Here is a 17,702-nt window from a genome sequence, read left to right as displayed (position 1 = left end):
GAATCTTTATTAAAAAAATAACTTATTTTGATTTCGCTTTGGTAATATTCATTTATATTTCACTAATTCTTATAGGGTATAGATTTGAATTTATAATTGTAAAAAATCACTAAATCATTTAATCTACCCAAACACACGTCGAATCGTCGCATAGTCTATCTTCTTGAAAGCATAAGAAAAAGTTGCATCGAAATGGTTGTTTCATTCGACTGGCAAACAAACAGATGCTGGCTAACTGAAGCGACACTCGATGATCACTGAAAATACGCTCCGAATGTTTTGGAATGGTAAATGCTTGCCCCAGGGCATGGTTACTTTTTTCACACCCGCCGAGTACTTGGTGAAGGTCGCAAAAGTATGTTAAGTATGTGTAATGTTGCCTGCAGAATGTAAACGTCTCCATGATAAGGAAACATTGAAAATAGAAACATTTTCCGTGGAATTTGTGAACACCGCAGTACATAGTTATCCATCCATTTGAATTCCGGGACATTTTATAACTTTAGAAAAACACTGATTTTTTTTATTTTTTTGGGTCGAAGTAAAGATACAACCTGGAGCAAGTCAGTACTAAACCTATAAAATTGAATCAAAAACAACAAAATTAAAAGAAACTTCTCAACATTTCTTAGAGAGCAAAATATTTAATTACGCCCTAACGACAAACATAGGTATGATGTCAATTGAATCTTCGACATAATTTAGCTAATCTACATCTGTAAATAAAACAACAAAATTTTATAATTGTTACAACGTTACTATTTCATAGAATTATGACACTGGCAGTTCCAACATATTGTGCGTGGCAAAACAAAAATATAATAATCGTATTTTCGAGCCATAAAAAAGAATAACCATAAATGACATCTCATCATGGTTATAAGCAGTTATCATATTCATTTCTACTGCGTAACAATACTGCCTTCTGTGTAAAGGTGCGTTTATATTGTCCACATGTGGCATGCATAGCATGGCATGTTTCCAAGCAACATGGCAACGTATCACAAACATTCAGATGGCAACAGAAGCAACATTGACCAAAAACTATAGCAACATGCCGCATACTACATGTTGCCAAAAAATTGCCCAGTTTGAACGCAACTAACTGCACAGGAATTGTGTTTTAGATTAATGTCGGAAATATTAGGTTTCGAACACTTTCACATTTACAAAGAAATTTGCCCAAGGAGTTCAAAAAGAGTAGGGGATTATCCCCTGTAGTGAAACGGCTCCGGTTGTGAAACACCCATCATTTTTGACGTTTTTATCAAACTAGCGCTACCAAGTAGTAACGCACGTAGGAGTATTTGACCCAAAAAGTTGTCCATAAGTCCGAAATATAAAATGCACGATTTTTATTTGTATACTAGCTGACCCAACAAACTTCGTATTGCCACAAATCAAACTGTGTTGTACATAAATCGTGAATCTCGGATGGCCTTTGTCACAATCTCGAGTTTTGCAAGTTTCTGGGGAGTTCAAGGGTGTTTTAATATACAAATTTCCCTCACAGTAAAGTAGACAACACATTGCTTAGCCATATAAAATAAAGCGGGTAGCATTTAAATATTCGCCATCATTACAAACCATTTCGTCAAATACCATTTTGCGAAAAACCAATTCTCGATTGACCATAACGCGGAATACAGAGTTTCGCAGAATAGCATTTCGCGAAAAACCTTACCCGGGATGTGCCATTGCATGGAAATCTTTTCGGAAAGGGCCATTTCGCAGGGTTGACCCAACTGAAGGAAAGTAGTAGAGGTCAGTAGATCTAGGAAAATAAATAAACCTAGATAGAGGTGATCTCTACGGGGGGCTGCCCTCCCGCAGTGGCCGGCGCTTCCGACGGCAGGTCGCCGGCAACAGTCGCCGTCTCGCGATGAATCATCTAATGCTACTATTGATAGTTTGTGGTGGTCTTGTTATTGACTAATGTTTTATGAAAGAATCTCAAATTTCTCGAGTTCGATTAGTTTTTGAGTTACGCCAAAATTTCTGTTTTCTTTGTATGAGGGTCTCAGACCATCATAAAAAAATTCCTGCCTCCAAAACCCCCCACATGCCAAATTTGGTTCCATTTGTTTGATTAGTTCTCGAGTTATGAGGATATTTGTATTTCATTTGTATAGGAGCCGTACCACTATTGAAGGGGGAGGGGTCATAATTCCCCTCCTAAAGAGGGGAGGGGTCTCAATTCACCATAGAAAAAAAAATTGCCTATAAAAACACCCACATGCCAAATTTGGTTTCATTTGCTTGATTCGTTCTGGAGTTATGAGGAAATTTGTATTTCATTGGTATGGGAGCCCCTCCTCCTAAAAGGTAAGGGATCCTAATTCATCATTGAAAAAATTCATGCCTCCAAAAACACCCACGAGTCAAATTTTGTTCCATTTGCTCAATTAGTTTTCGAGTTATGCAGAAATTTGTGTTTCATTTGAATGGGAGCCCCCCCTCCCTCTTAGTGGGGGAGGGGTTTCTAACTATCATAAGAACCTTCTCTGGCCCCAAAAATTCCTACATGCAAATTTTCACGCCGATCGGCTCAGTAGTTTTCGATTCTATAGGGAACTTACGGGCAGACTGACAGAAATCCATTTTTATAGGTATAGATTTGTATGGAAGCCTCTTAGTGGGGGGAGGGATCTCTAACCATCATAAGAACCTTCCCTGGCATCAAAAACCCCTACATGTAAATTTTCACTCCGATCGGTTCAGTAGTTTTCGATTCTATAAGGAACATACGGGTAGACAGAAGTATAAACTTGGAGCTATCGACTGTTGAAGATTCACGAATTTGGTTTTTTTCGGCTGGACAGTCAATTGGCAAAGCAAAACGACACTTTATTTTTCTATGGTAGACAGAAGTCCATTTTTATAGGTATAGATAGTATCTGTAAACTTAGTATAGCCTCCTAGTCACATTAGTATCATTTCGAACTGAATTCATGCTTTTCTTCATTCAGCAAGCTACCAATTAAGAAAGCCATTCGGCAATAAATTGTTTTGCTTTTGAAGTGGGTTCTACCGCTCGTTGGTGTAAAAAGTAAAAAATCTGAGTGAAATTGTGTCTATTCACCATGGGTAAGTATATACCAGTTAAAAGGAATGTTATTCAATAGTTTTCATGTATTTTATGTATTTATACATGAATGTCCTCGATACAAATAGTGATTCCGAAAATTACCCCAAAAATTGTGGTAAAATATTAATATTTTAATCAATGTTTTAGTAATCAACCGAACATGTCCCGGCAAAATTTCACTCACCATCAGATAGGTCAAACTTTATAGTATATAGTGAAAGCGAAAAATCTTCCGTCTGGTTCCGCTTTGCCATGGAATGATACACCTTTCCATGCACACATACACCTCTACATGCTCACATACATACAGGCACACGTATATACACACATCCCGACACCTCACGAATTGCACTTTACAGGGGATTAGTTGACAATTTCTTTATCTTTCTATGCAGAATTATAAGATATTAAATATCTGATCATGTTTTATCAATATCGACCGGAAAGAAGCAATTTAGAATTTTGGCCAGCTTTTTGGGTCAAATACTCCTATGTGCAACGTCTCGTCTCATTGTGTTCTAGCTTTTAAGCAAACAACAATAAAAATACAGCTGATAGAATGTTTTGTAGGAAATGTGTTCAAAAAAATGGCGAAATAACTTTTTTAGAATGTTTTGGGATTGATTTTTGCCTTTCTACTATATAAATATATAGTATAAAGGTATAGAAATCACTTGGAAAACCGAAAACGGAAAGAAGGTCCTGCGGGCCGAATGTTATATACCATTCGACTCAGTTTCGAAAACTGAGCATTTTCTGTGTGTGTGTGTATGTATGTATGTGTGTGTGTGTGTGTGTGTGTGTGTGTGTGTGTGTGTGTGTGTGTGTGTGTGTGTGTGTGTGTGTGTGTGTGTGTGTGTGTGTGTGTGTGTGTGTGTGTGTGTGTGTGTGTGTGTGTGTGTGTGTGTGTGTGTGTGTGTGTGTGTGTGTGTGTGTGTGTGTGTGTGTGTGTGTGTGTGTGTGTGTGTGTGTGTGTGTGTGTGTGTGTGTGTGTGTGTGTGTGTGTGTGTGTGTGTGTGTGTGTGTGTGTGTGTGTGTGTGTGTGTGTGTGTGTGTATGTAACGCTTTCAATCTCACTCACTTTTCTCGGAGATGGCTGGACCGATTTTAATGTTCTTAGTGTCAAATGAAAGGTCTAGGTGTCCTATTGGTCGCTATTGAATTTCATACTGATCGGACTTTTAGTTCAAAAGTTATGTATAAAAATACGAAAAATATGGGACTTCATTATCTCATAGATCCCTTAACCGATTTGAACAAAATTGATTGCATATGAAAGAGGAGCCTTACAAACCCTTAACTTCCAAATTTCATGACGATTGGACTTGTAGTTTGAAAGTTACATAAAGAAATGTGAAAAAATAGTATTTAAAACCTATTTTTGTAACATTTAAGAATTAATTCAATGAAAAACATCACACATTTTATTATTATTTGAAAATTACTGCTGAGATCTATCAAACGAAACCGAGTTATTGAAAATCGGACGGTTCATTCAAAAGTTATTCAAACTTTAACACTTAAGCACCGTATATTAAACCGTTAAAACGTGTGAAATCAAAACATATCAATCAAATGTTGATTGTATTCAATGTGTGCAATGTATGTATGTATGTATGTATGTATGTATGTATGTATGTATGTATGTATGTATGTATGTATGTATGTATGTATGTATGTATGTATGTATGTATGTATGTATGTATGTATGTATGTATGTATGTATGTATGTATGTATGTATGTATGTATGTATGTATGTATGTATGTATGTATGTATGTATGTATGTATGTATGTATGTATGTATGTATGTATGTATGTATGTATGTATGTATGTATGTATGTATGTATGTATGTATGTATGTATGTATGTATGTATGTATGTATGTATGTATGTATGTATGTATGTATGTATGTATGTATGTATGTATGTATGTATGTATGTATGTATGTATGTATGTATGTATGTATGTATGTATGTATGTATGTATGTATGTATGTATGTATGTATGGATGTATGTATGTATGTATGTATGTATGTATGTACGTATGTATGTATGCATGTATGTATGTATGTATGTATGTATGTATGTATGTATGTATGTATGTATGTATGTATGTATGTATGTATGTATGTATGTATGTATGTATGTATGTATGTATGTATGTATGTATGTATGTATGTATGTATGTATGTATGTATGTATGTATGTATGTATGTATGTATGTATGTATGTATGTATGTATGTATGTATGTATGTATGTATGTATGTATGTATGTATGTATGTATGTATGTGATGACAATTTGCTATGAAATTCAATTCAAGAAAAGTGAGAAACCTGTCAATAGTCTGAAGTTTTTGAAGCCTCTTAGTGGAATACGAACTCTGAAATAAAAGAAAAAAAAATTTTAACCTGCTAAACTACCCATGGATGCATAGTTGACGTAAAAACCAAAATGACCAAAATGTACTTTTTCGGTCCTACGCACTCTTAACTATGTTGTTCATATGCCCAATACTCAAACAACATATGTTTGTTCGAAAATATTCGAGAAATTTAAGAAAATTGAGTTACTCTGCTATTGGTTTCACGTAATGCTAATGGTTGACGTAATTTCCTGCATAATCAATCAGCATAGTAACCTATTTGTTTTTGTAGCTTTACGCCAAGTTATGGGAATAATCGTTCAAAAAACAGTCTGTTTATTCACATAAACTGGCGTTCGCATTTTTTAAACACAATAAATGAGGAATGAATCATGAAATCCCATCAGTCCTCTTTTGATTAATAAACTCTACTAAATAGACAGATTATTCGTTTGAAAAAGTTTATAGCAAAGATTATATGGCTTTATTTCACTTTAAAAATGCGTTTTCTCAACAATCATGGTGCTGGTCGTTACGTCGACTATGCATCCATGGGCAGTAAATTCCACTATTTAATATTTATTCGCGACAGATACGTATACGCTCTGAAATAAGACACTGATGAAGCCTGCACGTCGTAGGCGAACTACGTATCTGTCGCAAATAAATATTAAATAGTGGGATTCAATCGAAAAGTTTTTTCTTTTCTTTTTTAGATTTCAATTGTCATTTTCTTCACTTGCTGTTACTCACAATTGTACAAGAAAAGCAAAAAGCGGAGAAAAGCAGTTAATTTAAGTATATAAGTACATATAGTGGTGTATAGGATCAAAATACTAGTGAGTTGATTTTTCCAAATAAATTTATACAAATTTCATACAAATTTTGCGCATTAATAGATGCTCTTTTCAATCCATAGATACTAGAGCTTAGAAATGTTATATGAAAAATAGGAAGTAAACGTTGCACGGTAGTAACTTTGTAAGATTTGTTTTCGTTAATGACATTTTAAAGGACAGATGTCTTATGTCATGTATCATATTTTATTAATAAATCAAAAATGACATGCGCCGGAAATCATATTGATCATATTTCTCATTCTCAAGCATGTTTATGGCGCAGTTTTTGCACTATTTTTCGACCTCATCTTGTTTTCCTAACCCTCTAACATTGTAGAAACGATGTGATCAAGTTAATGACTATCTTTTCATGGAAGTACATTCAAAAGAAGCTTAAGTTTTGATTTTCATGCAAAAATAGTTATCTGAAGGAGCGCCAGCTAAGAAAAAAGCGAAGTATAATAATAATTTTTCTGAACTCTTGTTTTTCAAAGATGCTAACTTTTGAACGCATGGTATAAATATCAAAATATCAAAAAAATCTACCCCAAAAAACCACTAAAAAAACCACTCAAAAAAAAATATCAAAAAATCTGCTATGAACACATATTTCATATTGTCAGTTCGAAACAAGTTTCGTATGAGGCTCTGAAACCCGAAAGTTAAGGCCAACCGATTATAAAACTAAATAAGGTGTTCATCAAATAACATAAATGACGTTTAAAGTATTTACGCACCCAAGGAAAGAAAATATAATTATTCTACGCAATACGTTGTGAATTTTTCTGGCAAATAAGGATTTTGAGGAATACGGAACGGATATTTAAAACCCGATTTTATCCACCTAGTGGTGAAAGGAACCTTTGTTATACGGTCTTATTGTTATTTGAGATAGAAATCGACACGTTTTCGGAACATAATTCATCTATTGGTTAACGTTGCGTAATGCGTTGGTTTACATAAAATTTTTGAAAATTGAATAAGTTTACAAATTTTGAACAAAATAGAAATACTTTTAAATTTTGATAGATCCTTTTTTCATAAAATTGCTGAGTAAGGATAAGTAAGTTGTTATTAATTTGAGTAAGTGGAAATAAAAGTAACTTGTATGTGGAAATCTTATTATTTAACATATACATTGCCTAGTAAAGGTCCTGCAATGCCATTCTATTTGATTCACTTCAATAGAGTTTTCTTGAATAATTTTCATCAATTTTTATTAACCTTTAGTTACTCACGCTGTTGTATTTTGTACAACACGTGTAGGTTTTTCAACGTAATATTGTTATAAAGTTACAAATCGTTGATTAACTAACGTATATTCTTCATTAAACTTATTCTGAGCAAAATGTCATAATTATTCAATGCATTAATAATTTAAATTGTTGGGAAAATAGATCAGCATAAACCGCCATCACAGAAACGAAACAATCAGCATGCGAGGTGTACCGAAATTTACCCCAAGTGGAATTTTCTCTCGTTTCTTCATATGGAAAAATGGTGTCTGTATGCAGCAAAACTAGCCAATGTAAAATGTTTAAAATATATCCGTCTGCTGGTAGTCGAGAAATTTGTAGTCAAAATTAAGGTATTTTTTATAATCAATGTTCTACAGTTCCTAAACAAGCAAACATAGAGGTATACTATATTCAGCAAAGCTGTGTATTTTTATCATTTGTACAACTTTGTAATACAAGAAAAAGTCTACAACAATTACAAAAAGAGCAAAAATATAAAAACTGAGTTTACAAATTCATATACAATAAATAAGATTTTTCTATCTTAGCTGCAGAGATGGAAGGTTACTGTCTCTAGCAAAATTTCTTGTAATAATATGCTCTATAACTTTGCAGAACACATCAATGTGTTAAATTGATACTGAAGAAAAAAATTTTTTTTTATTTCACTTTTAGGGGGATTAATCAAAATTTAGATTCCACCAGACAACAGAGCTTTTAATTTCAAGAAACTATTCTAAAGGTTCGATAAACCTAAAACCAAGTTTTCCCAGTCAAACCTCTAGTGCGCACGTTTTCTTTGGTTTGGGGTTATAGTGCGCACCAGTAATTGTGTTACAAAAGTAGGCGCGAGTGTTCGAGGGTTAATATCTTTTGACCGGTACAACCAATTCTTATAAAATTTTGCATATATATTCGTAGTGTCAAAACCTCTCGTTTGATATTAAAATAATTGAAATTAGGTAAATTAGCTTGGTTAAAATCATTATATATTATTGTTAATTTTGGTGTGGTGTATACGGTTGCTCATAACTTTCAAATTAAACGTCCAATCAAAAAATCATTCAATAGTGATCTATTAGGATATATTACCTTTCATATGAGACCAATAGCGCATAAATCGGTTTGGCCATCTCTAAGAAACAGGCGATAATTATTACCTTGTCAAAACAGGTTTTTTAAGCATAACTTTTAAACTACTTGTTTGCTTTCAATTAAAAATTCCTGAATAACTTAGCTTTAATAAGGGCTTTCATTTGATACTAAGACCGTTAAAATCGGTCATGTAGTTCTAGAGAAACCCGTGTCACGTATTTTTCACATTTTTGCTTATAACTTTTAAACGAAACGTCGTGTCACGAAGCAACTCAATAGTGATCTACTAGACAATAATGCCTTTCAAACAAAAGTAATAGCGAACGATTCGGTTCAGCCATCTCTGAGAAACAGGCGATAGAAAAAATCATTACATACATACACACACACACACACACACACACAGACATTGCTCAAATCGTCGAACCTCATCGATTGGTATATGTGACTTGGTCCTCCGGGCCTCGGATCAATTTCGTGTTTTTCGACCAATTTTTAAACCTTTGTTATAGTATAACAAAGGTAAAAATATAGTAAAGTTAATCATAGATGTTCCTGAGAAATTAAATAATGATTATTGTGGCAGTAGAAAGGCTAGGTCACGCCGCTAGGTGGATTAATTCGGGTTTTTGTGTATCAAATAGAATAGAAAAAGGTAGTAAAATGCATATAACCTTAGTTTTTGAACACTATTTAATCACACAAACAAATTATAAACGAAATAAATAAAAAAATGTTATTTAAATTTTTACATACTGGCGTCCGCCCCGGTTGTGAAACATTTAAATTATCCGGTAATGTAAAATCCAGAAAATCAATTATTCAATACTTTAATGATCACAAACATTTTCAATACACTTTTCAGGCGCATGAAAGTGAAAGCCGCATATTTGATATCTCGAATTTCCTGTTTTTACATGCATTGAATACAATTTAGATTTGAATGATTAAGTTAAGAAACTGATTAATTACTTTGCATTTAAGGTGTTTTCCGTTAAATGAATGCAATATTTTATTTTTATTTTATATTTCTTTATTTTCTTCTTTATTTTTATTAATATTTTTTGTTTCAAAAAATATTATATAATGTAATATTATATTAATGTAACTAATCATGCGAAAAACTGAAATGTTGGCAACACAGTTGAGAAAAGCTTTGTTCTATACTGTATAAATGCTTTCCCGATATGCCAAGGTATTTTTACATTGCGTAAAGAATCACTGATTCAAGAAAAAGTTATTTTGCTCTTAATATTACATTAAAAATGCGGGATTGCTTGCTTTAAAAAACTGTATCTCGGGATCGGCAAAGAATACATCGGGACGATGAGTGATTCTTATGTAAAAGAATCTGCGAAATACGATGAAATTGGAATTTTTGAGATAAAATTGTCTTCATTGAAAGAAAAATTTATATTTAGTTTTCAAATTAAATTTAAAGATATTTGGCAGCACTGGTGCTCAAAACCAATATCTTTTTCGGATTCCTTGGGTAATTTCCTTTGAAAATGTGAAAATAGTGAAAATAGTAGTTTTTAAACCTAATATTTCCGGCGATATAAGCAAAAGAAAATAAGAGGTTTTGACAAAAACGGGTATTTTCCTTAAAAATGGAGGTGCTCGCATCAATCAAGGGAATGTCCGATAGGAACCAAATTTTGGATTTTAACTTTCTGACCGAAAACAAACAATCTAGCAAAATTTGGTTAAAATCCGTGAAGGTCGATTACACGGATCTCGGTCACTTCGCGCGGATTGACCCCTATGCTGTCTTCAGCAAAGGAGTACGTAAGTCTTCAATCTTTCAAATGCTTTAAAAAAATTCGAAATTGAATAATCTGATCAAAAGTTATGACCAAAAAACAAAACCTGTTTCACAACCGGGGACATTCCCTTATTACATTGAAATGGCCCTGCAGCCGAATATTTTCAACTCGATTAGAAAACTAGAGGATTTAACAAAAACGGGTCTTTTCTTTGAAAAAGGCGGTGCTTAACGGCGGCGGTGGGGCGGTTTAACTATCTGACTATTTAGCTATTCAATTCATTACCGGCATGATCGTTAACTGGGACACTTTGCGTAGGATGACCCTAATCCATTTTTGCTACGGCATTTTTGATTAATCTATTAGCGGAAACATAGCTTATGGGGGATTTTTTTAGTGGTTAATCGATGCAGTTTGCAATTTTATATTTCTCAATCAAGTTTAATCATAGTTCTTTTTTGCCCCGACAAATGATCCTTTTTTTTTTGAATACACATTCGGAGTGAGAAACTACTTACTTTACACTAATGACGACGATCCGTTACCGATCCTGCGCCGAAAGAATTCTGGTACTGTCGGTCCTTGGCTGCCATTCGAACCTTGAACATCCATCGGATGCGGGGATTAGCCTGCAATATATGGGCTCTTTTTGGTTCTCTGCTGAAAATAGTTTTGGCTACTCTTTCGTCGGGCATTCTGGCCACGTGCCCAGCCCACCACAGTCTACCACATTGTACTATCTTCACTATATCGGCACATTTGTATACCTGGTACAGCTCGTGGTTCATGCTTCTGCACCACACTCTATTTTCCATTTGGCCACCAAGTAGATCATAAACCCCAAGCACTCAACAATCAACGTCCATAGCGTCCAACATACATGTACATAAAGGTCCACCGGGAGAGTTAGTGTTCTGTAGAGCGCCAGTCTTGTGCAAGTTTGCAAAATACGGAACTTTAGCTGGCTACATAATTAATTCGTAGAATGCCCGATTCGCGGCTGCAATTCGTTGTTTTACTTCGCGGCTTACATCGTTGTCACATGTAACAGAGCGCACCATGGTATATAAATTCCTCCTCTACCTCATATTGTTCCTCCCACGACACCTGAAATACTTCGTTTTAGCGGTGTAAATGAAAAATTCCAACCTCCATGCTTTTCATTTATAAGACCTAAAGGCCTCTTCCACGGATCTACTGTTGATTTTGATGACATCGACGACATCCGTAGAACCAAAAAGCATGTGAGCTTTCGTAATGATAGTCTCGTATCTTTTCACGTTTACTCTTCGTATTGTATCTTTCAAAACAATGTTGAATAGCAGGTTAGAGAGAGCATCCTCTTGCTTCAATTCATCCAACGCCACGAAAGCGGCTGAGCTCTCGCCCGCTAACTAGTAACTAGTTTCTTCGAAGAAATATGTTCTAGCATTATCTGCCACAACTCAATTCGTTTGGGTGAATCGTACGCCGCCTTAAAGTCCACAAACGGAGAGTCTGCAAGTTGTACTCCCCGAACATGTTTAGTAATTAACGTAGGGTAAACATCTGATCTATCGTGGAGCGACGAACACCAGCTTGGTACTCGTCGACGAAGGACGAGTTCGTTTTCAGCTCACTGTTTGCATTCTTAGCCTCCTCCTGTGTTTGTGACATCACACACACAATTCACAATTCTTTTCCTGTTCCTGTTGATCTCCTTGTTTATCTCTCCATTCTACAGCGTCTGGAAGTGCTCCCTCTACCTGGTTGCTACCACCGTTTTGTAAAAAAGCAGGTTTGCCAGCACTCGTCTGGTTGGAATTTGCGGAAATCCACGGTTTCGCAAAACTCTTCGTTGTACTTGTAGTACGATATTGGTGAGCATTCCGTTCTAGTAGTAAGCACGTCAGATACGCAAATGGCACTACAACGTTGCGGCGGACAATCAGATTTACGAGTTGGCAGCGACTAACGTAGGAGGGCAGCAATCGGGAGCTACGAGCAAACAAGCCAGCTCCTACCGGTTTATGGAGAGTTCAGACATTCCAGGAGCCAAGTTTCCAATCGTTATCTATTAACCGTTTTCTTTTTCTTTGCCGGATCCTACATCGATTGATCTGTTACGTGTTTCTATTTTCGTAGCTAATGGTAAATGAGAGTTTCGATAAGAATACCGAATGATGCCGAATGAATGCGAGAAAACAGTTCCCTTCAATAACCCCATCGACGCTAGGAACAAAGGGGCCCATCGAGGAGGATGGCTCGACCAGATTGAAAGCGACTTGCGACTTTTCAGACGCCTTGGAAATTGGTGACGAATGACGCAAAATCGAGTTGAATGGAGACAACTGCTTGAAACAGCACGAGCCACCCCAGCTAACAACGACAACGAAAATTGTGCATATTATTTTTCATTTTTCGATATATTATTAAGTTTTTTGTTCATTGTAAGACCAATGTCAAAGCCTGATTTCTTACTGCATCCCATTGCTTGTGCTATTTCCCACACATGGCCCTTCATCCTTTGCACCAACAGTTTTCTCATTTTCTTTAGTTTATCCTTTACAATCGGGGCCACAACGTTACCGAGTCTGCCTTGACAAGCATGTGTTCATGTGAATCTTAGTAAAATCAGGCCTTTCCATATAAAATGACTTTCACATGGGTTTATTCTTAGGCTCCTCCACGTCCTTCCTTCACACTAAATTCCGCATTTTTTACAATGAAGAGAAAGAGATTAGTTGAAAAGCATTAAGAAGCATAAAAGAAAAAAGGGTAAAAACACCGACACACACGAATAAATAAGCAGTTCGCCCACTCTATTGCGACACTGCAAAAAGAACGAAGTGCGGAATACAGAAAAACACCTAAATGATATCAGAATAGATCAAAATACTGGTAGCAGTGATAATGTCAGTACAAAAAACTCCAGAGTACAGGCCGGATTCTATTCCTTGGAAAGCCCATTGTCATTATACCACTGTTTCATCAATACAGGAAATCAACCTCATGCTGCTTCAAAAAAGACTGCAGACTGCTTGTCAAACGAACAACTTGTTCGAGATCTTTGACTTGTTTCACATTTTGCTGTTTTTCAAGATACTCTACAAATCGAAACAAATTTTTATGATGCATATAAAATTCTTAACCAGGAAATTATCCGAAGATAGCCTTGCAGCATATTTCATTGTCCAACACAACGCCGTCGTTTTTTGTCCGCAAATTAGAGTTTCTTTGCCTCCAGATTCTGCTTCGTGTTACTCTGTTTCTCGATGACAACTTCCAGTTCCGTACAAAAAGCGGCACTACTTTCGGTTCGGAATGCTAGGACCTGCTGCTTCTATTTATGTCCCCTCTCGCTGTCTCCTGTCCCAGTCGATGATCAAACCAAAGCTCCAAAGCTTTTTAAATGTCTTCTATAATACTAAGCATTCATAAGACAATTCACTGAAATTTCGAATATTTTCACTCACATAATAAATAAATAACGGGTGGCAACTAAAATTTTGGAATTTTTTTCTCAAGCTGTCAAAAAAAGACAAAGATACATAAAGAAGATCTGATTTACCGAAATTAAAGATACATTATACATTGTTGAAAAAAATCGTAATCGGTCCGTAATCGGTTGTTCGGCGAAGCTTTCGTTTGACGTCGAAACAGCAGCGTTGTACGGCCATCATGTCAACTTTGCGAATGCATCTCTTGGTTCTACCAATCAAGTGTTTGCAATTCGTGGCTCTCCAGTTATTTTTGTACACCGAGGAACTCAAAATCCCGAAGAAATCTTCGATTGGGCGCATTGAGACAGATTTTTCGGGTCGCGGTTTTTGGGTAAAAATGGTATCGAATGGGTATTCAGGAACGATTATGTTGTTTTTGACGTAATGCGATAATGCTCTATCCGGCCAAAACACGTATTGTCCATCTGCATGATGTTTTTGTAGAAACGGGGTCAAAATTTTCTTCAAACATTCGCCTGGTGCGTCTTAATTGATAGCCAAACCAGAGGGCTTATTGTTGAAGAAACGAGAAAGAGAACGATGTCCTTCTGCGTCCATAATTTTGGTTTGTCTTCCACTACCTTGCTTGCGAATAGTTGTTGGGCATCTTAGGATATGGTAAACTGTCGAAGCCGCAACATATTTGCTTTTTAAATGTTGTACCGTATACTTTTTGCCAAGATTTCTGTTGCAGTTCGTAGAAGTGTACAACGCGCTCCTGAAATGCTTCTTGTTTCGATGCCATTTTTAGCAAAACTGGGCAAGCATATGCAAAACAAAAAATATTAACAAAAAGAGGAGTGAGAGAGCTAACACATACATATTCTCATTTCCTCTGACCTCGTTTGTTGTTGAGCATAAGGACCGCGAAAAAATTCCAAAATTTTAGTTGCCACCCGTTATATAAATGGAAGCATTTTTCGTTTAATGCGGAACTGAAAATCAACCTGTGTAGTCCTGAAAAATGACAAAATTTGATTGTTTTTAATTGCATAACATGTATAAGAACAACTCGAAATACCTTGGTTCACTGTACTAAAAACAAATTAGACCGGATTGGAAAGCAAAACCGACTACGTATCGAAATTCTTTCTTTCTGAGATGCCGCCATCTGCTGTACACCCATTATATACCTGGTAGGCGTGACAATGATGACGCAGACGGCTGAACGGTAGAACTAAGCCATTCTGTGTCAAGTGTCTCGGAGCAAGGTTGATGGGCCAAGGTAACCCGACACAAGAGCACAGATATTCTAGAAGTGTGCCCCTCAAACTGTTCTCGCAGCAAACAGACGCACCTATCTATGTGGAATTTCACTGTGGAAGGAATTCCAACAGTCATAGCTTAGTCGTATTTGAATAAGTTACGAATTAACCCGCATGCATGCCATGCATGCGTTTTTATAGAGATCCTATAAACTATAAAGCATTCATAAATGTGGCGCAACACGCGATGATGGAACTAATTATTTTTACTCTCTCGATTTGGGTGACAGCAGTTTCATCGCATTTTCATGTTGAAAATGAAGACGGAAACCTCAAAACGGTAAGACCAAGCGAAAGTTTTCATTTTATTTTTCTTTATCTGCTGTTATTTTGTTTTCCAATCATCATTTAGCCACAAATCACCACTAAATACGGCTATGAAACCGAGATCCATAAGCTGAACACCTACGGTGGATTTATCATAGAAATGCATCGAATTACGGCTTCACCGTCAACCGGTCCGTTTGATCCTCGGAAGAAACCGATATTTTTGATGCACGGATTGCTGGGTTCTTCGGGTGATTGGGTTCTGATTGGACCCAACCATGCACTTGCGTACTTGCTCTCGGATCAAGGGTACGACGTGTGGCTCGGAAATGCCAGAGGAAACCGCTACTCAAGAGAGCATAGCTATTTGACGATGGACAAGAAAGAGTTTTGGGATTTTTCTTGGCATGAAATCGGCCTTTACGACGTACCAATGATAGTTGATTTTATTTTGGAAACACGCCAAGTCGATAAACTACACTACATTGGACATTCCCAAGGAACTACGGCTTTCTTTGTGATGACATCGATGATGCCGGAATATAATGACAAGGTTACAAAACTGTACGCATTAGCCCCAGCTGTGTATTTGTATCATCTTAATAACCCTTTCTTAAGGTACCTAGCAATGCATATTCAAGCGGCTACGGTAAGAATTGCAACACAAAAGGATCAAATATCATAGAACTGTGACATTTTACAGAACATTGCGAATATGTTGGGTATTCATCAAATTGCTCCGTCTGAACCGTTTTTCAATCAGGTGGCAACGAATGTCTGTCCAAACAGTGGGCAGTACTGTGTCAATACTATGTTTCTGTTATCGGCCGGTGAGTATCGAAATTTAGATCCCGTAATAGTGGCGGTGGTCATTGGTCACATCCCTGCCGGAGCCTCGATCAAGCAGTTTATCCACTATGGGCAAGCGGTCACGTCGGGGCACTTTCGTCAGTTTGATTACGGTCCAGAAAACAACACTGCAGTCTACCGCTCACTCGAGCCTCCGGATTACAATTTAACTAATGTTCGTACTCCTGTCAGCATCTATTACGGCCTTAGTGATCAACTCACACATCCGATGGATATCCGACGCCTTGCGCAAGATCTGCCAAATTTGGCCTCCCTGTACCAAATTCCAAGTGCCTCATTTAATCATATGGACTTTCTATTGGCCGGTGATGTGAGAAATGCGGTATATAAGAGGATAGTTGACAGCATTGAGGAAGATAATTAGTTTAGATTCATATCAATTAAGATGTGCTGCAAAGACTTGTATAAAACTCAATTTATTCATATACAGTAAAGCGCAATATTTTTTGCTTTTCCCGTCGACAAAAAGTTTATTAATCCGTTGCACACAAACTCGCAGACAGTTTTGCAGTCAAATTAACTAATGAAATTGACATAAAAAAAAAACAAATACTATACGGTGTCCTGTTAAATAAGTTGCAGTTCTTGATTGACCATCGGAAGTCATTCAGTTTTTCCTCAAAACCAAGCATTGAATCTGGCAGATATGTAGTTTCAACGAGACGGCGCTACTTGGCAATAGACCTTATCTTTTACTGTAAGATGCACCATCATCCCAACAACCAAAAAAATTACGAAAAAATTTGCACCATTCAAATGATTCACCTACCTTACCATAAACTTTATTCTGAAGTTTTAATTACAGTAAACCGTACTCCTGTTTCAATTCGCATCAAACCAAATCGTAAAACGGAATCCATTGCTGTCATGCAGAGCATTGTTGTTTAGTTTTTTTTTTCTTCCTAGAAGCATAATCGGGCAAACGGTGTTTGCGTAATAAAATAGAATTTAAATTAAGAATATTCAAATTAAAAAGAAATGAAGGCACATGCACCAGTCGACCGGAGAAGTGGGTGAAACATTCAAAACAAACAGCCATGAAGACGACGGCGGCGACGAAGACGCAATGACGGTAACCACGAAAAACGGGCGCGAAGCGATCATTCGCCGTGCAACAATAACACGTAAAAATACCTAGAAAAAGTGTTAATTGTTTAACAGATGAAAGAACATCCGTTGCTGGACATGGAAATTGCCTTTAATACCCTCGACGGTCAACTTGCCGTACCGCTGCTGGTCGGTTTGCTCGGCTGGTCCCACTATCTAAAGCTGGGCCTTTTTTCACTTGAGAGAGCTCATCACGCTATAAAACATTATCGCGAATACCATCATTTTTCTTCAGTATCGCGACGAAATGCCACAAGATTCCCTCGCCCGGCCGACCGAAGCCAGTTTAATCGAAGTAAATGTGTTGAAACAGTGA

General features: G+C 36.6%; 1 protein-coding gene across 1 annotated transcript; it reads left to right on the top strand.

Annotated features, from left to right (window-relative positions):
* The first annotated feature begins 15,329 nt into the window (after nucleotides 1–15,329).
* On the top strand, nucleotides 15,330–17,702 carry LOC128736379 (lipase 3-like). Its single transcript, XM_053830855.1, has 5 exons — nucleotides 15,330–15,422; nucleotides 15,495–16,058; nucleotides 16,113–16,589; nucleotides 17,441–17,515; nucleotides 17,622–17,702. Exons 1-5 carry the CDS (start codon nucleotides 15,330–15,332, stop codon nucleotides 17,700–17,702), a joined length of 1,290 nt encoding a protein of 429 aa, XP_053686830.1.

Source organism: Sabethes cyaneus, chromosome 2 (assembly GCF_943734655.1).
Source record: "Sabethes cyaneus chromosome 2, idSabCyanKW18_F2, whole genome shotgun sequence".
Classification (NCBI taxonomy): Eukaryota; Metazoa; Arthropoda; class Insecta; order Diptera; family Culicidae; genus Sabethes; species Sabethes cyaneus.
The sequence above is the reverse complement of the archived record's forward strand: the minus strand, read 5'-3'. Positions and strand labels throughout refer to the sequence as shown.